Below are 25188 nucleotides of genomic sequence, written 5' to 3' on the forward strand. Positions count from 1 at the left end.
TTGGAAGGTTTAGAAAAGTCTCTTATAAATGGCCCATAAACAGATTGACATAGAAGGGTGCCATGTGGGCACCCACAGCTGTGCTGCAGATTTGTATGTATGCATTTGCTTCAAAGGAGTAGGTGTTGACTATTAGGATAAAGTTAGTAAGGTGTATGAGGAATGTGGTAGTGGGTTTGGAGTCAGAAGGACATTTGCAAGGTGGTAGTGTTCAATAGGGTTATACCATGGGCATGAGGGATGTTGGTGTATAGGGAAGTGGTGTTAACAGTGACAAGTAAGGATCCAGGAGGTAAAGGAGTGGGGATGTTGGAGAGGTGGTGAAGGAAGTGGTTCATATCATTGATGTGGGAGGCTAGGTTACAGGTAGTTGGTTGGAAGTGTTGATGAGTGAGGGCCGAAATTCTTTCAGTGGGACCACAATAACCAGTCACAATGGGGTGTCCAGGGTAGTTGGGTTTGTGTATTTTGGTAAGCCTGCAAAATGTGGAATATGCAAAATATGCAAGGTGTCATATGGGTGAGGAGGGAAATGGATTCAGGGGAGAAGATCGGGGAAGGGCCTGAGGCTTTAAGCAGGGATTAAAGGTTATGTTGGACTTCTGGGATGGGCTCACTCGGGCAGAGTTTATGGGTGGAAGAGTCAGATAAGTGGCAGAGGTCTTCTTCCAGGTAGTCACTTTGATTCATAATGGTGGTGGAACCTCAGTCAGCAGGTAGGTGATTAGGTCACAAGCAACACACACTTTGCCATGAAAGTGAGAGACTTCACATGTTCTCAGGAGGTAAATATATAACCACTTCAAGTGTATTGTGTAACTACTAACTTTTTATAGGCAACAGCTTGGTTTTATATTTTCTCACTTATCCGGGGGGGGGGGGGGGAGACAAATTTGGTGAAATATACATTTTACACATTTGTAAAATAATGTATATGATGTATAGCCACACTGATAAAAGCCTGCCCTCTACTTACTTTTTCCTTATCCTCAATATGAACTGCCTGTCACTCCTTATGGTCTGAAACCATTGTGGCTGTAGAAACATGAATCTTGGCGATTACTAAAACCGTCACTGTACTTCATAAATGAAGAAAATTAAAAAAAAAAAAGCAACAGAAAAGCCGCACCTATGTGAATAACTAGAAAATATGACACAAAAATAAAATAAAATCTGAAAGCATGTATGGCGAACAGCAAAACATGACAATGACATCTGCTATAAAGTAGTGTTTGATACATAGTGTAAAAACTATTGTTACAGACTCGTCAGCATCACCTGGAGTTTGTGGACTGCGTAACCTGGGAAACACGTGCTTTATGGCAGCAGGCCTTCAGTGCTTGGCAGCCACACCCTCTCTAGTCCAGTTCTTTCTATCCAGAAATGCAGCTGTCAAGGATGATCCACATTCCTTAACAGATCAGTTCTCTCTTCTCATTCATAAAATGTGGAGTGGCCAATGGGGTGTAATTCGTCCATTTGAATTTAAGCAGGCTCTTGGATTCAACCATCCACAATTCAAGGATTACAGACAGGTAACACCATAACAAAATGATGATGATGATGATGATGATGATGATAGTAATAGTAATAGTAATAAGAAAGGTAATGATGGTGGTTGTGGTGGCAGTAGCAGCAGCTTGGTTACATACTGTTTACGGAAGGCAAATATCCAAGTTCTGATGTGACAGACAATTCTGACTTACATAAGCCTGCTTTTGTGACCTGCTCACTTACTTTTTGTGGCCCCCTGTGATCAGTGGAAGTATACTAACTTCGTGCTGTTCTGGAATGTGCACACTCATTGTTAATCTTAGCTACGTAATAGTACTGTTCACCATAACAATAAGTAGCTGTTGGGCATTGTTAAGCATAGTGATTATTAATATTACAAAAATGATTGAAAAAGGCTGTACCTAGCCCTTCTACTGACTCGCCTTAAACTTTCATCTCACTTCTGTTCATCCGTTATATGTTCGTTTCTTTTGTTTGCTATAAGCTGACTACTATGGAGAAAGGAGATAAAGCTTGCCTTAGCAGCTAATGTGCTGCGAGCCAATCACAATAATGTTGTGTTAATATTAGCAACAGTGTACAGGTCTCCACTAGGAGATAGGGAGCTATTGATAAAAAAGTTTGACTCCCTATTATGCTGTCTGTCATACAAAAAGAAGAAGTTATTGATCTGTGGTGATTTCAGTGTTAACTTTCTAAGCGATTCTGATAGGAAAAGTGAACTAGTAGTGTTGTTAACAACATATAACTTAGAATCAGTGATCAATTTCCCTATACGTATAGCTCAGGGCAGTAGTACTCTAATAGATAATGTATTTGTACAGCAAGGGGATGTAGAACAAACACATGCTTTCTCTGTGGTAAATGGATTATCTGACCATGATGCACAACTGATTAACTTACAACCTAATAGGGTGTACACTTCAGAAACCATTAAGTAAAATTGTGAGGGTGGTCAACCCGGTGTCTATAGATTACTTCAGGGAAAGTTTAGGAAATGTAAACTGGGGAGATGTATATAATGAGCCAAATGCTAGTGATAAATGCAGCCCATTTCTTAATAAATTTGTATCCCTTTTTGAACATTGTTTTCCAAAGAAAATTACTAAATGTAACACCACAAACTTTTCAAAGAAACCTTGGATTACCACAGGTATTAAAGTGTCTTCAGAAAGAAAAAGAAAACTGTATGAGACAGCAAGAACTAGTAAAGATCCAGAAGTAGTTTTACACCATAAAAATTATTGTAACATACTGAAAAAAGTTGAAAGGAAATCAAGAAATATATATGTTAGAGAAGAAATTAACACCTCCAGCAATAAAATCAAATCAATATGGAATGTTGTTAGAAGGGAGACAGGAAAAGGAACCACTGGGGTAGGTAGTATTACTGTTAAAGAGAATGAGACCATCTTAACCAGTAGTACACAGGTAGCCAATGTATTTAACAATCACTTCTTAAGTGTAGGAGAAAAAATTGGTGAGAATAGTTAAAAAGAAAAAGCCAGGCAGTACATGGAAGAGTCAGTTTTGATAAATTTTAGTCGATTAAGTTTCAACTAACAACCTCTTGTGAAATAAGGAAAAATATCAAATCTTAGAAAAATAAATGTTCTGTTGGAGTAGGTGACATCTCTAACAAGTTATTAAAACAATGTGGAGCAATTACAGCTGATGTTTTGAGTCATATATATGTAATGCATCACTGACTCAGGGTATTTTTCCAGACAGGTTAAAATATGCCATTGTCAGGCCTCTCTACAAAAGGGGGGAAACCATAGATGTCAATAATTACCGGCCAGTATCTTTGCTTACAGCATTTTCAAAAATCTTTGAGAAAGTAATGTATTCAAGAGTGGTTAGCCATCTCAACAGTAATGGGATACTTAGTAAATCACAGTTTGGATTTCAGAAATGTTGTTCCACCGAGACAGCAATAGACAATTTCACTGTCCACGTAATAGTCTTTAAATAGTAAAATGTCACCAGTAGGAATATTCTGTGACTTATCCAAAGCATTTGATTGTGTGAACCATGACATTATGTTAGAGAAATTACAATTCTATGGTATAAATGGAACAGCATATGAGTGGTTTTAAGTCATATCTACAGAACAGGAAGCAAAAAGTCTCTTTATATGCTTCAAGTGATTCAAAGGAGTTTGCCACTTCATCTAACTGGGGTGAAATTACATTAGGTGTTCCACAAGGTTCGATCATGGGTCCCCTCCTGTTCTTGATATATGTGAATGACCTCCCTTCTTACGTGAAACAAGATGCTGAACTGACACTGTTTGCTGATGATACAAGCATAATTATTAATCCAGTAAAAGAAAGTCTGATAGAAAATTATACAAATAAGGTCTTTGGAAAAGTTATTAATTGGTTTTGTGCTAATGTGCTTGCTCTGAACTTTGAAAAAACACACTACATCCAATTTTCTGCTGCAAAAAGTATTCCTACAATAAACATAACACATCAAAAGAAGTCAGTAGCCAGGGTAGAGCATACTAAGTTTTTGGGTGTACATATAGATGAGAATCTTAATTGGAAAATTCATATTTTGGATCTCGTAAAGCAACTAGGTTCAGCAACTTTTGCAATCAGAATAATTGCCAGTTTTGAGGATGTAGAAATTACTAAGCTAACATACTTGGCATACTTTCACTCTCTGATGTGATACGGAATAATTTCTGGGGCAACTCAACACTTAGACAAAAGGTATTCAATGCTCAAAAGAAAGTAGTTAGAATAATGTGTGGGATTCATAGTCGCACATCTTGTAGGCATCTCTTTAAAAGTTTAGGAATTCTTACAAGTGCTGCACAGTACATTTACTCAGTAATGAAATTTTTTCTCAACAACATGGACCAATTTAAAATCAACAGTGACATTCATGATTACAATACCAGAAAAAAGAAAGACCTACACTATCCTTTACTTAACCGATCTTTGGCACAGAAAGGGGTAAAATATGCCGCTATAAAACTTTTTGATAAATTACCAGATGAAATAAAATGTCTGACATACAGCAGTAATAGTTTCAAAAACAAATTGAAATCATACCTCCTTGACAACTCCTTCTATACCATAGATGGATTCTTGAATATGAGTAAATAAATCTGGAGATATAATATATGCATTTTGTGCCATTTAAGGGAATGGGATAGATAATATAAATATTTAGGTATAACACTATAAAGTAAAAAAAAAAGTTGTTTCCTGTGCGCATTTCTTGTGCATTTGACACGTTCCACATCATGACAGTTTTTCTGTGCTATTGATCAATTGAACACGTAACTCACTCCCACTCCCAACATCCTCTGCTGAGGTACAAAGTAAAAGTGTGCAGTCAGTAAAGTCTTCAGAATCATTAAGCAGCATCATATTCCTCTTCAATGCTCAACATTTTGATCCCTCTACTGAGATCTTCTTTGGGAATCCACTGGTGCCCCTAAATATGTGTTGCTAGACAATGTGGTATTCACTTATTAAATGCTGTTTACCTACTTTTTGATTTTAGAAGTGGAATCACCAGGTAACACTATACATGGTGCCATTGGTGAGGTGACATTGTTGAGTAATTACTGAAAGCAGCTGTAGGAAAGGGGAAGAAGAATCCAAAATATTATTCTTGTTTTATAGCTTTGGTGGTATCCGGGTAGTTGTTCCTTGCTCGCCATGAATGATATTTGCTACGTCGATAGTTGGTAGCTGCATCACTATTGAAGTTGCACTCATTTTTCGATATTTTAACTTTTTCCTGGACCTTCCTTCTATAAATATAATATTCTGTGGCTAACTCTCATATGTTTTTAAAATCCATAAGCTTGTCACATTCTTCGTGGTGTTGATTTTGCTTTTTGTTTTGTGTGTAGTGTTCATGCTCTTTAATGTTTCCTTTTGGAGTCCTTCCAGTTTTGCCAATAAATACTTTGCCAAGTCAATGTCATTTCATAGGCTCCTGCAGTGTGGAGACAGTCAGGTGCATCCATTATAGGCCGGATGAAATCTTATACCATTACTCAGAAGGAGTCTGCCCGTGCAGTCAGTTAATTTGGTAACAAATGGTACCCTAACCGAATGAGTGGGAGGTCCTTGTTCTTCTTTTCTGCATTACTATTCTTACCATGTTGTTTGACTGCCCTGTTTATGGGTAGGGCATTGTAGCCATTAGCTGCCAATGTTTCAGAAAATAAAACTGTGATCGCTAGATCTTACTATCATTGATGCAGAATGCATGTGCGGACCATGTTCATAATGTCTTGCTTCCAGGTTGGGTGGTGGTATGAAGTAGTCTTTAAATTCCTTTTGGTAGATTAGCTGTAAACTTTGTTCTTGAATGTTGTATTTTGTAGATCAACGCATTTAAGAATGGGAGGCTGTCCTTCTCCATCTCCAAGCAGAAGCTGATTTTTTCAGATGAATGTTATTCATAAATTGTGGAACTTAATATAATCCTTCCTTGTAGTGTAGCCGTATAACAAACATGTTATCCACATAGCAGGGCCAGCCACATTATTTTATTTCCTCATTACTTAATGCCTTTTGTTCAAACTGCTCCATAAAAATGTCAGCTGCTACACCGAACATAGGTGAGCCCACAGTGACCCCAAAACATTTTATGTAAACTTCCCCTTTGTGTTTAAAATAACGTAGCCAAAAGTAAGATTCAACTAGGCCATACACATCCGAAGTAATTGAACCTCGTGGTATCTGCGACAGGGACATTAGTAGATAAAAATGTTATGTCAAAGCTTACCAGTTTATCAATTGCACATACTTCACTGTGCACAATATTTTCAAAAAATATTTTGTATCCTTCACAAAATTCGTTTTTCTGACAAGATGCTTCAGTTTCCCCAGTAAATAACTAACTAAAAGTCTGTTGGAGAATTTAATCTTGTTCTCTATATGGGTCTCAGCAGACATCCTTCTTTGAAGAGGAATATGATGTCACCTAACCATTGAGAAGTATTACCATCAATTCTGATGTAACACACGTAATCAACACAAGGTACATACTCAGCAACAAAGTACAATACTTTCATATTAGTAACAGTCATGAGCTTGCAGGGAAGTCAGTTTCATATTGTATTACCATATTTACTCGAATCTAAGCCGCACCTGAAAAATGAGACTCGAAATCAAGGAAAAAAATTTTCCCGAATCTAAGCCGCACCTGAAATTTGAGACTCGAAATTCAAGGGGAGAGAAAAGTTTTAGGCCGCACCTCCAAATCGAAACAAAGTTGGTCTATTGTAATATGAGACATAATTTAGGTCAAATGAATGACGATACAGCTACAGTAGTTTGGTTCGAGTCGTAAGCTTAGCACTTAAGCTTTACCAGGTAGCCATTGCTATGCGTCAGACGCTCCGTCCGTATTTATACAGATACCCTTCCTTTTTCACATGCTTCGTCTGGTTTGAATCGATTGCTTATTTTTCTTCGATCTGATAAGTCCCATTCTCTTTGTCATAGGTGTTTACGTCACTCTAAGCTGAAAATGCATCATTGTACTGTGTCATCCATTGTTTGTCGCATTTTGATAATGAGTGTTTATGACCTGTTGCCGCTTGCGGCATGGCTTGCTTTTGTTCGTACTACCGTCGCTTACAATAAAAAAAAAAAAGAGAGGAATTGTCTCATTAGCGAAACAATGGTAAGAGACTGGTATTTGTTGTTACTTACACTGCTGCTTTCTTTGATAATGATCAACAAGAACCAAATAATAGACTGCGTATGATAGATGTTCTGAACGAGAGTTTTCGCTAAAATTTTTCTCCGTTTGAAAATCTTTGCAGGCGCCTCTCGTGTACATTACATTCTGCACAGAAATTAGTCATCTTAGATTTAAAAATCTAGTCAATTGCCGTGCTTCATTTATGATTGTATCACTATTAGGCATAACAATAATACAAATATAAACATGACATGATATGTATATTCTTCCGCATTTGCTGTTGTCTCACACTAGTTTCGTAGGTTATTAGGCAGACAGGATTTAAATGAGGTAGCAGCAAACACAAAAGAATACATGGCAAAATGTTTATATTCATATTATTCTTATGGTGAAGAGAATACTGCATGCAATTGACAATTCATAAAAGTTCCTATTAACAACCATCTCTTTTCACAGGTAGGAAAAAATGCAGAACGTAGAGTTGGCCATATTGACAAACATCCCAAACCAGTCGGATTTTTGTAGTACGTTTAAATGCTGCTACATTCGAAGATGAACAATACGGAATTTGTATTTACTTCGTTGGATAATGTATGGAAAAGCACTGGTCAAAACTCGGGGCGGAGAAAAAAAGCTAGTCTTCCATCTTTCTTTCTTTTTTTTTTTTTTAATTTATTTAGTGACACAGAGGTTTTGGCGCCAGTATTTATCTTTGTGCCTGCAAAGCATGCCTGTGTAGCGCTACATATATTCGACGGCAGAAATTAGTTGTGGTGGCATCTACCAACATTTTTCAGAACTTCCGCTTACTTTGCACTCGATTCTAAACCGCAGGCGGTTTTTTGGATTACAAAAACCGGAAAAAAAGTGCGGCTTAGATTCGAGTAAATACGGTAGTTTTTCCTGAAATGTTGGTCTCAAGAGTGTTTTGACAGAGTTTGTGTGGAGATTTTAGTGAACTCTTAGAAGCTTGTAGCCTGAGCTGTGGATCATTCTAGGGGCCAGTTTTGTGTATTTAGTGTTTTAATTTCCCATTTAGAGATATGCCTTCTTGACTGCTGTTTTGAACCCCATCTGCAAATTAATCCCACTTAATGCCCCCATGCTGGAATCTCACTCAGTTACTTGATTTTCAGTTGATATTAAATAAAATATTTCTTTTGATATAACAAAGATTTTAGTGATATAATGGAAGGAAACATTCCACGTGGGAAAAATTATATATAAATACAAAGATGAGGTGACTTACCGAACAAAAACGCTGGCAGGTCGATAGACACACAAACAAACACAAACATACACACAAAATTCAAGCTTTCGCAACAAATTGTTGCCTCATCAGGAAAGAGGGAAGGAGAGGGGAAGACGAAAGGAAGTGGGTTTTAAAGGAGAGGGTAAGGAGTCATTCCAATCCCGGGAGCGGAAAGACTTACCTTAGGGGGAAAAAAGGACAGGTATACACTCGCACACACGCACATATCCATCCACACATACAGACACAAGCAGACATATTTAAAGACCAAATATGTCTGCTTGTGTCTGTATGTGTGGATGGATATGTGCGTGTGTGCGAGTGTATACCTGTCCTTTTTTCCCCCTAAGGTAAGTCTTTCCGCTCCCGGGATTGGAATGACTCCTTACCCTCTCCTTTAAAACCCACTTCCTTTCGTCTTCCCCTCTCCTTCCCTCTTTCCTGATGAGGCAACAATTTGTTGCGAAAGCTTGAATTTTGTGTGTATGTTTGTGTTTGTTTGTGTGTCTATCGACCTGCCAGCGTTTTTGTTCGGTAAGTCACCTCATCTTTGTATTTATATATAAAAGATTTTAGTGACAAATTCAATAAACAGCATTTATTGTTTATTAATAACTATCAAAATGAAGCTTATACTTGAGCTCGGCTCAGTCCATGAGGTCTTGCAGAACAACACTAACTCAAAAATCATTGTATTAAAAATACTTTCAAAATGCAGATACACTTTTTTATGTAGGAAAGACATTAAGGGTTTGTATCTTTCCAGTCACTTCATAAAGTTTGCTTAGGTGATCTTCGTTGCATATTTCCCATTAAAGGCACATATCCAGGTCCTTGCCCCAGACCAGCACACATTTTTAATTTTGTATATCTAATTGACAGTTCAGTGGTCAAATATTTCTGTGTGGAGCAGGCTCACGCTTTAGGTTCAGTAACGGGTATTCACTAAAGTCCTCTGTCCAGGCCATCTTAAAATTGACAATAAATGCAAAAAAAGCAATTGTCACTTTGCGAGGTTTTGACTGACAATATTGCAACTTGGCCAAAGAGTTCATAATTGATACTCCAACTTCTGACTCTGGTGTGGTTATCAATAATTTCAGAGTGCCATCACAGGTACTTTGTAACAAATCAGTTGTTACGAAACTGCATAAAATGTTAGTTCCGCAGCTGGGCATTGGCTTATCTCTTGTGTCGTGAAGAGTTGTGTGCTTATTGTGTTGTATTCTTCAAAGAAATTTTGTGAAGTATTTAGCAATAATTTCTTAACAAGAAATTAAATGATCTCTGCTTTCATCAGTGTAATCTTTAACAGCTGTAAGACTGGGCCTAAGCTGTTTCAGAGTTTTTTTAATAATAAGAAGATATACTAATTGTTAGATGTGTACATTTGTAGATTAATGTGATTGTTTTGAATTTTCATCATCTATTTTCATATACACTTATCTCCTGAGGTGGTACACCACGCATGGAGATGCAAAGTTTTTCATCCGAGCTAGAATTGTGGACAATTTACATAACAGAGAAGTATTTATGTTTATTAGATGATGTGTTAGTATTTATAATGTGAATACAGCTAAACTTTTGTTAATATTTATTGCAGCATGATTGTCAAGAATTTCTTGCACTGTTACTCGATAACCTTCATGAACAACTCAACACCGCAAGCAACAAAAGTGAACACTCGGATGTATCTACTGCTCCAGCCACTCCACATAGTCAGTGTGAAACAACAGATGACAGAGATTCTGCTAGGAAGCTTGTTGTCGAACACATTGATCCTGAAATTATTACACAGGCTAGTATATTATAAGTGATAATGACATTTGACAACATCTTCAGAGAAATTGAATGTATATGCCATTGTTTAGTGACTAAAATGTTACATTAAGATGATTAATTGTTGTTAATTGGCTATTCAAGTGATGGTCGACATACATTGTGACCGAAGATTTGATTTTTTCAGTATTTTTGCAGCTCTGAGAGATCCTGAATGCACTTGCTGTTGATTTTTTTTTTTCCTTGTTGCTTGGAATTCATAGAGCCAGTTACCCATCTGACCTCATAATCAAATATTGACCATAAAATGAAAATGATAGATAAATGGTAAATGAAAAAAAGATGGGTGGCGTAATTGTGTTTTGTACAATTAAATTGCTTACTTGACATATTAATGCTATGTTCAGTAAGCAAATGCCCAGTAAATACTTGCTGCTTTTTAATATTTAACTCTGTTCCGTGACAGAAAGCATTTACAACACAGTTTAAAAAATGAAAATTCAGGGCGCCTATCGCGTACTGCATTTGTTGCAGCTTTCATTTGTGATCGCCCATGGAAAGTCAGCTTATTGGTAAAAACTGATTCAACTGCTTACAGTTATCAGTACCAGTACTGCTTTTGAGCCGTACAACACTCTTATCAAAAGACTGGCCGTGCAATGATCAGTATGATTAAAAGTACTAGTATTTCAAACATTATTTCACAATAATTATCTATTCAGCAACTTGAATGAATTGCCACACTCATTATGCCCATTAAAAAGTATTGTTTATAAGACAAACATAATAATTAAGTATGTGGAAAATTGTTCAATAATGATTACTGTCTGTCTGTAATTAATGCTCCAGTACATACAGTTACAACATATTCAGACTAAATTCCCATTAAAACTGCAAACTTATCTCATTAACACAGTGTACAAACATTGCCTAAACAATTTAATAAAGTCTGCCAATTGTATCATCACAAAAGGAGTTACAGCAGCATCTCGAATAGTAATTGTATGACAAGTACGTAATCTGCAACTCCGTATACTGTTAAAAAACAAAGGAAGAGAGTAGAACGCAGTGATACGTTTATGTAAAATTTTCTTGCCAATGCAGTTAATTTTTCATCTTGCCCAGCCTGACACATTCTATACATTGATAAAATATATCTTTTAAACATTTGATGTGTTAATCTTTTGATGGTGATGAATTCCTGGCTTTCTTGTGTTTTTTATAACCACATCCAACTTGATACATGTTAACAGAGGTTAAAAATTCCTTTCTCTGTAATTGTAGGTCCTTTTTACATCACCTGCAGCCTTAGTATGGTGTTCATAATGTATTCAGTTGGAATTAAATTTTGTGTCCATTCACGTGTCTCTTTGTACATGAAACTAAAGAGTAGAGATACTTATCATTCACTCTCGAGTTAAGATTTTTGAAATGTAAATCACTATTCACATTTCACTTAATTCATATACTTGTTTTTAGAAAATCAACTTGAAAAACTCCATAAAATTACAAAGAAACAGAATGGCTGGCCAGTACATACTTTCAGCAGGTGAAATTCCAGCATTGCACATGGACACATTTAAAAGTTTTCCACTCTGTGTCAAATTGAAGTGTTTGTACTATGATGCCCCTTTGATCATTGACATACCAATTTGATTGGCAGTAGGTGGCTCCTTAGATGCATAGAAATTGTGATAACTTAATTCATCTGTGTAATCAAGTGGAGGAGCTCAGTTTTCAATAGAGTGTTGTTGTATCCAGTTTTTATCAGAAGCAACATAACTATAAAATTAATATCACTTGAGTAATGTGTATGTTGCTATCTTTTACTGCATCTTTTTAAATCATTTTTATTTTCTTTAGGGCAATGTGGAAGATGAGTGACATAAATTTTCTTAAGTGATGTAATTCTATGTGCTTTGTGTGTTCTAAAAAAGACCAACTATGTGTTTGCTTACAGGGCACTTTAACTACAGACAGTATGAAGTCAAATCACTCATCATCTTCAGGTAGTTCTGACAGTTCGGGTGAAGGCAGGAACCTTTTCAGAATGCAGCAAATTCCAGAAGGGGTTGTTCCATTTCAAGATACAGAACCATATACTGGAGATCTGGTGATGGAAGTGACGGAAGATAGCGTTGAACATAATTATGAAAGATCAGAAGGTGACAAGGAAGATTCCTCTTTTGTTTCAAATCCTAACTGCAGTGACAGCAATTCCAGTTATAACATAATTTCCCATAATTCATTGAAGAGGAATGGAAAAATCCCAGTTGCAGAAAAAGTGTTGGAAAAGAATGTTGTTGCAAGCCAGTTAAATAATGTGGCACAGGGTTTTCGAGGATTACAGGATATATTAAAAGACGCAAAGACATCAAATGTTAATGTACTTGTCACTGAAGAGGAAGCTAACAATGAACTCCGTTTCGATTCAGAAAAGTATCCAAAACATGAAAGTGCGAGGAGAAGAGACCCTCTGGAAAACCCTAATCTTACAGAGTTCCATAATTTTGATTGTAAAACTGTAAGTGTGAAAAGAATAAAGGAAACAAACCTTCTGCAAGAGACTGTTGAATCAACTTCAGAGTATGTAGTGGGTTATAATCTAGAATCAAGTAGGTGTTTTAATAATATCAAACGAATGAAGCTGGAAGATACAGAGAAGAATTTTCGAATGGAGTGTGAACGGAAGATGAGAGACTTGGATACAACTGTAGCAGAAGTGGGCAGTTCTGCTGGTCACAGTGAAGATGCAGAAGTTCCATCAACATCAACTTCGGTAGCCCTCAGTGATGAAATAGAAGCTGATAAACATTGGGATAAGCACCTTAGTCTCAACCAAAGTGTTATTGTGGATTCATTCCAGGGTCAGTTCAAAAGCACTGTGAGTATTATATTTCTATTCTGCAATCATACACAGTACTACTACTTCTCCTTGATATAGTAATTATTAATTGAAAGAAGTATTTTTTGTTTATCTGTCCAAAACTTCATCCTCAGATTTAAAAATTCACATTTGTCAAATGCCTTTAAAGGTCAAACTTTATATCTCTCAGTATCACTAATAATGGCCAAAGTTTGGGGGGAGTGGAAGAAGAAATTCCCTATTACTTACTTTCTTGTATATGCTGCTTTCGCTGTTTTGTAGATGCATTTACACACTCTTAGCAGATGTCTAGTGGTATTTTTCTACTAATTCTATAGATTTCAAATTGTTCTTAAAGTTTTGGTGGGGGATGTCTTTCAGACACCACTTCTGCATCATGATGAGAAGAATTTTGAAGAGTGAAAAAGTAATTATTCTTAACTGTTAGCTATTGATGTTGTCAGATATCTGCTGGCAGAGAAAGGGATTTGTATAACATTGTTCTGAATGTCTTGTCTGAAAATTACTTTGAGCAGATACTTAAAGAAACAATAAATGAGAGCAATGTCTTAGGCTTCTAGTAATTAGCAAACCAGGACTTTTCAAATCCGTTAGTCAGTCAGTCAGTTACTTTTTCGAAATGGTGTGGAACGAGTCAGTTTACAGGATATGTGCACGTGATTAGTGTTACATTCATTTAATTTTGAGGAAGGAGTCAGTGATCACTAATCTGTGATAGTTTCAGTATCTTATTCTACTAATATTTATTTTGAACTAGTTTTTGGCTTACGAACCACCATCAAGAAATAGCTAAATAATATATTTGGTTAGCAAGAGTGAGAGGACACAAATTACAGAGTATGTAAGTGGTCAACATCAAATAATGAGCTCTAAGAATGAGGATGTGGAGCACAAATGTGTAAAATCCCAAAGTACATTATTGCGCAATATCCCTGGAACAAGTATGTGCCAAGCAGTATTGTGAGGGATGGATGAGACACATTGCAGTTCAGTAGGCATGTTCGAAACTTGCTATGAAAGCAAAGTGAGCTTCATTTTCAATTTAAGAAAAATGAAAGCCTGGAAGACAAACAGAAGCTGAGTGAAGCCAAAACAAACACGAGGAAAGCAATCTGAGAAGCATTCAATAAATTTCAAAGTAAATTTTCATCTAACAATTGGACTAAAAATTTTAATAATATTTGGTCTTATGAAGGCCTAGAGTCAATCACTAGATCAAAATCAGGTCTTCAGTTGCTCATTGACCGTAGTGGCACTGAAACAGGTGATGACAGGCCAAAAAATTGAAGTCAATCTTCCAAAATTGTTTAATCATGGAATATCGTAATATGGTTCCTCCTTTTAATCATCGCTGAATGCCAAAATGGTAGGGATTGAGATAAGTCATCGGAGAATAAGTCAATTAGATCTACGCAGTAGTAGAAAGACAGCTGGACCAGGTGAGATAAGAGTGGGGTTCTATAGAGATTATGTGAAAGAACTTTCTTTGCTTCTAGTAGTAGTGTATTGTAGGTCACTGGATCAATGAAGCATATCTAGTGATTGAAAAAAGCATAGATCGTTAGAATTTTCAAGAAAGGTCGTCATTAGAAGTGCATAATTGTATGCCTATATTGCTGACTCCAGTCTGTTGTAGGAGTATGGGACACGTTTTATGCTTTCAGAGAACAAAAATCTCCACTGTAAAAATTAGCATGGGTTCTACTAACAGAGATACTGTAAAACACAGTTCACTCTATGATAATGATCGAAGCAGACGAAATGAATTAAAATTTGTGCTGCAGCCGGGACTTGAACCCGGGTCTTCTTGCTTGCTAGGCAGTTGGCCAACATTGCTGCACGAACTACCCAAGCTGAGAGCTCTTCCCAACACAAACTTCGATTCATTTTTCTCTTACATATTGTCACTACTGCCAATACCAGAGAGCCCTGGCAGTAGTGACATTTTGTGGATTAGGAAATGGCAGAACATGGCAGCAAAATCACGGTTGTCATCTGCTAAGCAGAAGTACAGGCTTTTTTGTCTTGCTTAAAAATAAAATGAAGTGTCCTGGTGAGTAGTGGACAAAGGTAGTGATCCATTGGCACACTTGAAGTAATGCTGTTTGTTTATTGAACATGAAGTAAGTCATTAAAGTTCAAAGACAAAAGTACACACATGAAATAAGCTGAAAATGTCCTCCAGTGACGACTGGAGAATACAGCAGAATAACCTACAGGAACAATACGTAGCCAGTGCTCACAAGGACAAAGTCCAGATCCTCGGTAGAGGCAAGGAGCTGAGGAAGCAGCTTCTTCTGGAGCAGTGGTCACATGGCAGTGACTGTGAGCCCCATGAAGGCACAGGATGGCACTGTCAGTTGGCTTGCAGTGCTGGTAGGCGTCGTGGTTCGTGTGACTTCTCATGTTTTAAACATATAAGTTGACATCAGTTGTGTGTCAGTGCAGTGTGGTGATGAGGTATTACAGTTGTTAAACTTTCAGTCACAGCAACAGTAGTTTATCATACAATACAGAGATATTTTACAATACAGACACTACTGTATATTACACTTTCATGTAAGATTTTTTTAGTGTGTTGAAGTTTTAATTTTGTTACTAGTTTAACGGGAACAATATTTCAGACATCATTTCCAGCTAAGAATTAAAGTTTAACTGTATTGTGTTGTTATGGGTCAATAAAGGTGTTCCTCTGATAATCCTACCTTTTTCTAATTCCAAACGGATTATCAAGGTTTTATGGTAGTAGAATAATTAAAGATAAACACTCAGCATATGTGCTTATGGAAATGAATAATGCATCATATAACTGAGGCATTGAACAGTAAATATCTACATGAACAAGAACTGGAACCTAATACTTATTTATAACTTTTGTTGTTCTCCAGAACACACAAATTTTTCTCCCAATGACAGTGATGTGACTGGGGTAACAAGTTGTCTGGTGGAGGAGGTGAAATGAATAAAGAAAATGAGAGGGGCAGAAACAGTTTACCTTTGTTACATTGCCATTACAGTTGTTGGATTGTAAAGTAATTATGCTCTTTTCTGCCATCATAGGAATATTTTGTTCCACTAAAGGATATGCCTCTTTACACTGAATTAATGTAGTTCCATGTGAAACTCACTTTTTTCCCCTATTGAAAGCAACTGTTTTTCTGAATTTTCATTGTGTCTTAAAATGTGAATGAACAGTAGTCTTTAATAACTGTTCTATCACCATAGCACATACGAGATAGACTGTATCACTGGAAATTGAAGAGTTGCCCTTATCAGTTAGATTACTTCATTGCTTTCCAGATTTTGTACAATATAAGTACTGAATACCTCGGTTCAGTGAAGATAGTGTTAAAGTTTCAAATCGTTATTCCTTGTTTTTAATAAGAGAAAAATTTTTCTGTGTACATACCTTCCTGAAAAGGAATTACATTGTGTGATAACCTGTAAATCATTCATTCGTTCTTAGGAGAGTTTCAGTGATTTGCTTGAACTTTATAAGAAGCATTGTTAGTCACGAACATGAAGTTTGTTAGTAAATTTTGTATCAATTTGTTTCAGAGCAGTTTCACAGAGTTTTTGAAGTTCATATCGTTGTTGTTGTTGTTGTCGTTGTTGTTGTTGTTGTTGTGGTGGTCGTCTTCAGTCTTGAAACCGGTTTGATGCAGCTCTCCATGCTAATCTATCCTGTGCAAACTCCTTCATCTCCCAGTACCTACTGCAACCTACATCCTTCTGCATCTGCTTAGTGTATTCATCTCTTGGTCTCCCTCTACGATTTTTACCCTCCACACTGCCCTCCAATGCTAAATTTGTGATCCCTTGATGCCTCAGGACATGTCCTACCAACTGATCCCTTCTTCTAGTCAAGTTGTGCCACAAACTTCTCTTCTCCCCAATTCTATTCAATACCTCCTCATTAGTTACGTGATCTACTTGCCTAATCTTCAACATTCTTCTGTAACACCACATTTCAAAAGCTTCTATTCTCTTCTTGTCCAAACTATTTATTGTCCATGTTTCACTTCCATACATGGCTACACTCCATACAAATACTTTCAGAAACGACTTCCTGACACTTAAATCTATACTCGATGTTAACAAATTTCTCTTCTTCAGAAACACTTTCCTTGCCATTGCCTGTCTACATTTTATATCCTCTCTACTTCAACCAATATCAGTTATTTTGTTCCCCAAATAGCAAAACTCCTTTACTACTTTAAGTGTCTCATTTCCTAGTCTAATTCCCTCAGCATCACCCGACTTAATTCGACTACATTCCATTATCCTCGTTTTGCTTTTGTTAATGTTCATCTTATATCCTCCTTTCAAGACACTGTCCATTCCGTTCAACTGCTCTTCCAAGTCCTTTGCTGTCTCTGACAGAATTACAATGTCATCGGCGAACCTCAAAGTTTTTATTTCTTCTCCATGGATTTTAATACCTATTCCGAACTTTTCTTTTGTTTCCTTTATTGCTTGCTCAATATACAGATTGAATAGCATCGGGGATAGGCTACAACCCTGTCTCACTCCCTTCCCAACCACTGCTTCCCTTTCATACCCCTCGACTCTTATAACTGCCATCTGGTTTCTGTACAAATTGTAAATAGCCTTTCGCTCCCTGTATTTTACCCCTGCCACCTTTAGAATTTGAAAGAGGGTATTCCAATCAACATTGTCAAAAGCTTCCTCTAAGTCTACAAATGCTAGAAACATAGGTTTGCCTTTCCTTAATTTTCCTTCTAAGATAAGTCGTAAGGTCATTATTACCTCACGTGTTCCAACATTTCTACGAAATCCAAACTGATCTTCCCCCAGGTCGGCTTCTATCAGTTTTTCCATTCGTCTGTAAAGAATTCGTGTTAGTATTTTGCAGCTGTGGCTTATTAAACTGATTGTTCGGTAATTTTCACATCTGTCAACACCTGCTTTCTTTGGGATTGGAATTATTATATTCTTCTTGAAGTCTGAGGGTATTTCGCCTGTGTCATACATCTTGCTCACCAGATGGTCGAGTTTTGTCAGGACTGGCTCTCCCAAGGCTGTCAGTAGTTCCAAATGGAATATTGTCTTCTCTGGGGGCCTTGTTTCGACTCAGGTCTTTCAGTGCTTTGTCAAACTCTTCACGCAGTATCGTATCTCCCATTTCATCTTCATCTACATCCTCTTCCATTTCCATAATATTGTTCTCAAGTACATCGCCCTTGTATAGACCCTCTATATACTTCTTCCACCTTTCTGCTTTCCCTTCTTTGCTTAGAACTGGGTTTCCATCTGAGCTCTTTATGTTCATGCAAGTGGTTCTCTTATCTCCAAAGATCTCTTTAATTTTCCTGTCGGCAATATCTATCTTACCCCTAGTGAGATAAGCCTCTACATCCTTACATCCTCCCTGCTTAGCCATTTTGCACTTCCTGTCGATCTCATTTTTTGAGATGTTTGTATTCCTTTTTGCCTGCTTCATTTACTGCATTTTTATATTTTCTCCTTTCATCAATTAAATTCAATATTTCTTCTGCTACCCAAGGATTTCTACTAGCCCTAGTCTTTTTACCTACTTGATCCTCTGCTGCCTTCACTACTTCATCCCTCAGAGCTACCCATTCGTCTTCTACTGTATTTCTTTCCCCCATTCCTGTCAATTGTTCCCTTACGCTGTTCCTGAAACTCTGTACAACCTCTGGTTTAGTCAGTTTATCCAGGTCCCATCTCCTTAATTTCCCACCTTTTTGCAGTTTCTTCAGTTTTAATCTACAGTTCATAACCAATAGATTGTGGTCAGAGTCCACATCTCCCCCTGCAAATGTCTTACAACTTAAAACCTGGTTCCTAAAGCTCTGCCTTACCATTATATAATCTATCTGATACCTTCTAGTATCTCCAGGATTCTTCCATGTATACTACCTTCTTTTATGATTTTTGAACCAAGTGTTATCTATGATTAAGTTATGCTCTGTGCAAAATTCTACCAGACGGCTTCCTCTTTCATTTCTTAGCCCCAATCCATATTCACCTACTACGTTTCCTTCTCTCCCTTTTCCTACTGTCGAATTCCAGTCACCCATGACTATTAAATTTTCGTCTCCCTTCACTACCTGAATAATTTCTTTTATCTCATCATATATTTCTTCAATTTCTTCGTCATCTGCAGAGCTAATTGGCATATAAACTTGTACTACTGTAGTAGGCATGGGCTTCGTATCTATCTTGGCCACTATAATACGTTCACTATGCTGTTTATAGTAGCTTACCCGTACTCCTATCTTTTTATTCATTATTAAACCTACTCCTGCATTACCCCTATTTGATTTTGTATTTATAACCCTGTATTCACCTGACCAAAAGTCTTGTTCCTGCTGCCACCGAACTTCACTAATTCCCACTATATCTAACTTTAACCTATCCATTTCCCTTTTTAAATTTTCTACCCTACCTGCCCAATTAAGGAATCTGGCATTCCACGCTCCGATCCGTAGAATGCCAGTTTTCTTTCTCCTGATAACGACGTCCTCCTGAGTAGTCCCCGCCCGGAGATCCGAATGGGGGACTATTTTACCTCTGGAATATTTTACCCAAGAGGACGCCATCATCATTTAACCATACAGTAAAGCTGCATGCCCTTGGGGAAAATTACGGCTGTAGTTTCCCCTTGCTTTCAGCCGTTCGCAGTACCAGCACAGCAAGGCCATTTTGGTTAGTGTTACAAGGCCAGATCAGTCAATAATCCAGACTGTTGCCCCTGCAACTACTGAAAAGGCTGCTGCCCCTCTTCAGGAACCACACGTTTGTCTGGCCTCTCATATCATTGTGGTATTTAAAAGACTTCATCCCAGCCAGAAACATTAATAATGCATATGGTACAAGTCCATGATCATTCCCAACACATGCAACAATAGCTTGTTTTCCCTGTGAAACTGCGTCAAGTAAGCCTTTGTTCTCATTGTTCCAACTGTGCCATATAAGTAAATGATTAGTAAACCGTGTGTCCATACATTGTACCCCATTTCATAGCTCTGATAGTGCAAAATTTTCTTATCACATTCTTCGTTCATCATTAAAGAGAATATTCACAATTCACATGGTGTCAGACAAGGGTTGACAACATAGTGACAGTCACTACACGTCTGAACCAGTTCCTTGCTCCACCTTACAACAAAACCAGCATATAGTCACTACAGGTCTGAGCCACTTCCTTTCTCTGCCTTGCAATAGAACCAGTCTTTATTCATTATGAGTACTGACCATAGATTGTGCTACAACTTGCAGACAATATTGAGCAGCCTTGTATGTGCCGTTGTATGTGTACCATTAATTGACCAGACTTATGGATGAACATCCTGTGATAAAGCGTACCACTGAAAAGGTGGTCAACTTCCATGGCTGCTTTACAATTTATCTCATTTGGCATCTGTCATACAACACTAATAATAAAATAAATAAGAATTTTTTTCCCAATACAACCCAAGTCATGTGGCCTCTGACCCACACCATTGACAGTTTAGGAATTGCATGTATGGAATTTTTCTTCCAGTACATTCTTTAGCTCCAGTCTACACTAATTTAACAGTGTACATAGACAACTGTGCCCATTTTTCAGTTGGAATAGTACATTGGAAATATTAGACTTCCACATTTAAGAACAATACCCAGTTTGATGTATTTGTATTGTAAAAATATTTTCTACAGCTGTCAGTTCATTATTTCTGAATGGAATACTGGTATAGTCCCATTTTGCCACACACACACACACACACACACACACACACACACAAACCATGTACCATGTGGGATATTGTTGGACTGACCAAAGACTGGTTTGATGCAGCTCTCCATGCCAGCCTATCCTGTTCAACACTCTTCATCTCCAAATAACTATGATGACACCTGCTTACTGTAGTCATGCCTTGGTCCTCCTCCACGGTTTTCACCACCACAATTCCCTCCTTTACCAAACTGATGATTCCTTGATGTCTCAGGAGGTACCCTATCATCCAATCCATCTTTTTAGTGAAGTTGTGCCATAAATTTCTTTTCTCTCAAATTTGATGCAGTACCAACTCGTTAGTTACACATTCTACCCACGTAACTTCCGTAGCATTTTCCTCCTTCGTAACTGGGATTATGACGTTCTTGAAGTCTGAGGATATTTCGTCTGTCTCATTTCTTGCACACTAGGTGGAATAATTTTGTCATGGCTGACTCTCCCGAGGATCACAATAATTGTGAAGGCATATCCACTTAGATCTTTCAGTTTTCTGTCAGATTCTTTTACAGTATCGTACCTCTCATTTTGTCTTCACTTACCTCCTCCTCTTCTTCTATAATATTGTTATCAAGTTGGTTTCTCTATACAGACCCTTTATATTAGGCTGCTCCAGCTCTCATGCCATCAGTAAGTGAGTAGGGGTGAGCAAAATGGTGACATGTGGACTGTCAAGCAACTGAGCTGAAACCTATGCAGCTGCCAAGCACATGCTGGCAGGATTGGCCTTATGGTTAGTGCAAAATCAGGATGTGTGTGATAGGGCTGCCAGTGAAGTAGCCTGTACCAGCTGTGGCAGCTTGCAAGGGAGCTGAGCACCCATTGTGCGGCAGCATTGGAACAGCATATTCTACATATTATTCCAGCTTTTACCTGCCTTGTATAGTACTGAAGACAGATAAATGATAGTTCTGTCTATGGCAGCTGGCAGTGTGGCAACTCCAGAGCACACATTGTGGGACTGCATTCTATGAAGTCTCAGCAGTCAATGGCCGTCGAGCTTTAAGGGTGCTGGATCCCAAAGCAGCACTGAGAAACAAGTCAGTCTGGTAATCTTGGATGATACTACAGCTGCAGTATCCAGGAAGGCCAAAGATGATTCCCAAGGCATTCAACCAACCATCAACATGCTGCCATCTCAGCTAGACAGCATACTCTGAAGATGGAGAGAAGTCAGCTGAGGTCTGCAACCACTGAATGAAGTGGTTTTTCAAGAACTTACATTGCATTGGAGCAATGCTTGTGGAAGTGTGGATTCTAAGATGTTACAGAGAATCATGGAATCACTAGTTACAATGTAAATGTTGCTGATGTGCTACACTGTGCCCAAAGAATCCAGCAGACAATAGCTGTTGGCCTGAGTAATACGAAGATGGATCTAGGTGCAGAAACAATAAATAAAAAATAAAAATAAAAAAAAAAAAAAACAGTACTACTTCAGTACTAGTAGGACAATATTACGGAAATGGAAGAGGATGTAGATGAAGATGAAATGGAAGGTATGATACTACGTGAAGAGTTTGACAGAGCACTGAAAGCCCTTAGTCGAAACAAGGTCCCAGGAGTAGACAACATTCCATTAGAACTACTGACAGCCTTGGGAGAGCTAGTCCTGACAAAACTCTACCATCTGGTGAGCAAGATGTATGAGACAGGTGAAGTACCCTCAGACTTCAAGAAGAATGTAATAATTCCAATCCCAAAGAAAGCTGGTGTTGACAGATGTGAAAATTACCGAACTATCAGTTTAATAAGTCACAGCTGCAAAATACTAACACGAATTCTTTACAGACGAATGGAAAAACTAGTAGAAGCTGACCTGGGGGAAGATCAGTTTGGATTCCGTAAAAATGTTGGAACACATGAGGCAATACTGACCCTACGACTTACCTTAGAAAATAGATGAAGGAAACGCAAACCTACATTTTCTAGCATTTGTAGACTTAGAGAAAGCTTTTGACGGTGCTGACTGGAATACTCTCTGACATTCTGAAGGTGGCAGGGGTAAAATACAGGGAGCAATAGGCTATTTACAGTTTGTACAGAAACAAGATGGCAGTAATAAGAGTAGAGGGACATGAAAGGGAAGCAGTGGTTGGGAAGGGAGTGAGACAGGGTTGTAGCCTATCCCCGATGTTATTCAATCTGTATATTGAGCAAGCAGTAAAGGACACAAAAGAAAAATTCGGAATAGGAATTAAAATCCATGGAGAAGAAATAAAAACTTTGACAGAATTACAAGGTCATCGGCGAACCTCGGAGACAGGAAAGGACTTGGAAGAGCAGTTGAACGGAATGGAGTGTGTCTTGAAAGGAGGATATAAGATGAACATCAGCAAAAGCAAAACGAGGAGACTGGAATGTAGTGGAATGAAATCGGGTGATGGTGAGGGAATTAGATTAGGAAATGAGACACTTAAAGTAGTAAAGGAGTTTTTCTATTTGGGGAGCAAAATAACTGATGATGTTCGAAGTAGAGAGGATATAAAATGTAGACTGGTAATGGCAAAAAATCGTTTCAGGAGAAGAGAAATTTGTTAACATAGAATATAGATTTAAGTGTCAGGAAGTGATTTCTGAAAATATTTGTATGGGGTGTAGCCATGTATGGAAGTGAAACGTGGACGATAAATAGTTTGGACAAGAAGAGAATAGAAGCTTTAAAAATGTGGTGCTACAGAAGAATGTTGAAGATTAGGTGGGTAGATCACATAACTAATGAGGAGGTATTGAATAGAATTGGAGAGAGGAGGAATTTGTGGCACAACTTGACTAGAAGAAGGGATCGGTTGGTAGGGCATGTTCTGAGGCATCAAGGGATCACCAATTTAGTATTGGAGGGCAGCATGGAGGGTAAAAGATTCAGAAGGATGTAGGTTGCAGTAGTTACTGGGAGATGATGAAGCTTGCACAGGATAGAGTAGCATGGAGAGCTGCATCAAACCAGTCTCAGGACTGAAGACCACAACAACAACAGTAGTATTAATGATTGGGTAATTAGTTAAGGTGCTTTATTGTAGTTTTATGGTGGTAGCAGATAGTTGTAACATCCACTTTCTTTTAGTAAGTACCAAGAATAAATAATTAATCTATACATTTATTATACTCCACAAAAATGTGAGTCGTAATTTTGCATGTAATAGGCTGTAATAGAGAAGAATAAATAAGTAAATACTGGCTTCCTACCTGAATATTCATACAGCTGTTTCTCCAAAAAAATGTGAGTCATAATTTCGCATGTAATAGGTTGTAATAGAGAAGAATAAATAAGTAAATACTGGTTTTCTACCTGAAAATTCATACAGCTGCTTTTTTTTCCAAATGTCTAATTTTTTTGTTTATTCTTCCTGTAGACATGCTTGTTCCTACAATCTCACATTTGTCTTCTAACCATTCCTGTTTAGCCATTTTACATTTTCTGCCCATCTCAATTTTTCGTTGTCTGTCTTCTATGCTTATTGTGCTTCTATTTTATATTTTCTCCTTTCATCAATTAAATTCAGTATTTCTTGTTTGTCCAAGGATTCCTGCCAGGTCTTTCCTTCTCACCTGTAATTCTTTCACTTTATGCAGGTCCCATATTCTTAATTTCCTACCTTTTTGTAATTTCTACAGTTTTCATCTGCAGTTCATAACCAGTGAATTATGGTCATTGTTGACATCTGCCTCTGGAAATGCCTTACAATTTAAAGTCTTTCAGAATAAAATTCAGTCATCAGCTGCAAGTATATTTTTATTTCACTTTACCAGTTTCAACAAATTAATTTGTTGTTTCTTATAAAATGTGAAAAGCAGGTCATTTCTTTTAAATAATTGCACTGTGTACCAGTTTTCCCCAAATATGTTATATACAACTTCACTATGTACCATAGCTGTAGCTCTTATTGCTTTTATAAATCTTCCTTGCTTCAGGCACAACAGCTTGACATACTTATAGACACCATTCAGTTATTGTAAATTATCTACCTATCAATTTGTGTTTCCAGTAATCGCATACAATATGTGCATTTTTGGACATATCATGGCATTATGATTCTATGAAGAAGATATTAACATCGCTAAACCAGTACTAACAAGGAGAGGTCCACAGCAGTGTGATCAACTTTTTGAAACTATTTATGTGGTGATAAAACCAAAGATGAGGTGACTTACCGAACAAAAGCGCTGGCAGGTCGATAGACACACAAACAAACACAAACATACACACAAAATTCAAGCTTTCGCAACAAACTGTTGCCTCATCAGGAAAGAGGGAAGGAGAGGGGAAGACGAAAGGAAGTGGGTTTTAAGGGAGAGGGTAAGGAGTCA

General features: G+C 37.6%; 1 protein-coding gene across 1 annotated transcript in view; it reads left to right on the plus strand.

The window, feature by feature from the left end:
• Nucleotides 1-25188, plus strand: part of LOC124802551 — a 193775-nt gene that overhangs the window by 71546 nt on the left and 97041 nt on the right. Inside the window, 3 exon segments of the mRNA XM_047263415.1 lie at nucleotides 1264-1535; nucleotides 10056-10250; nucleotides 12192-13115. Coding sequence (XP_047119371.1) covers nucleotides 1264-1535; nucleotides 10056-10250; nucleotides 12192-13115 — 1391 coding nt within the window.

The sequence above is a fragment of the Schistocerca piceifrons genome, chromosome 6, assembly GCF_021461385.2.
Source record: "Schistocerca piceifrons isolate TAMUIC-IGC-003096 chromosome 6, iqSchPice1.1, whole genome shotgun sequence".
Taxonomy (NCBI): domain Eukaryota; kingdom Metazoa; phylum Arthropoda; class Insecta; order Orthoptera; family Acrididae; genus Schistocerca; species Schistocerca piceifrons.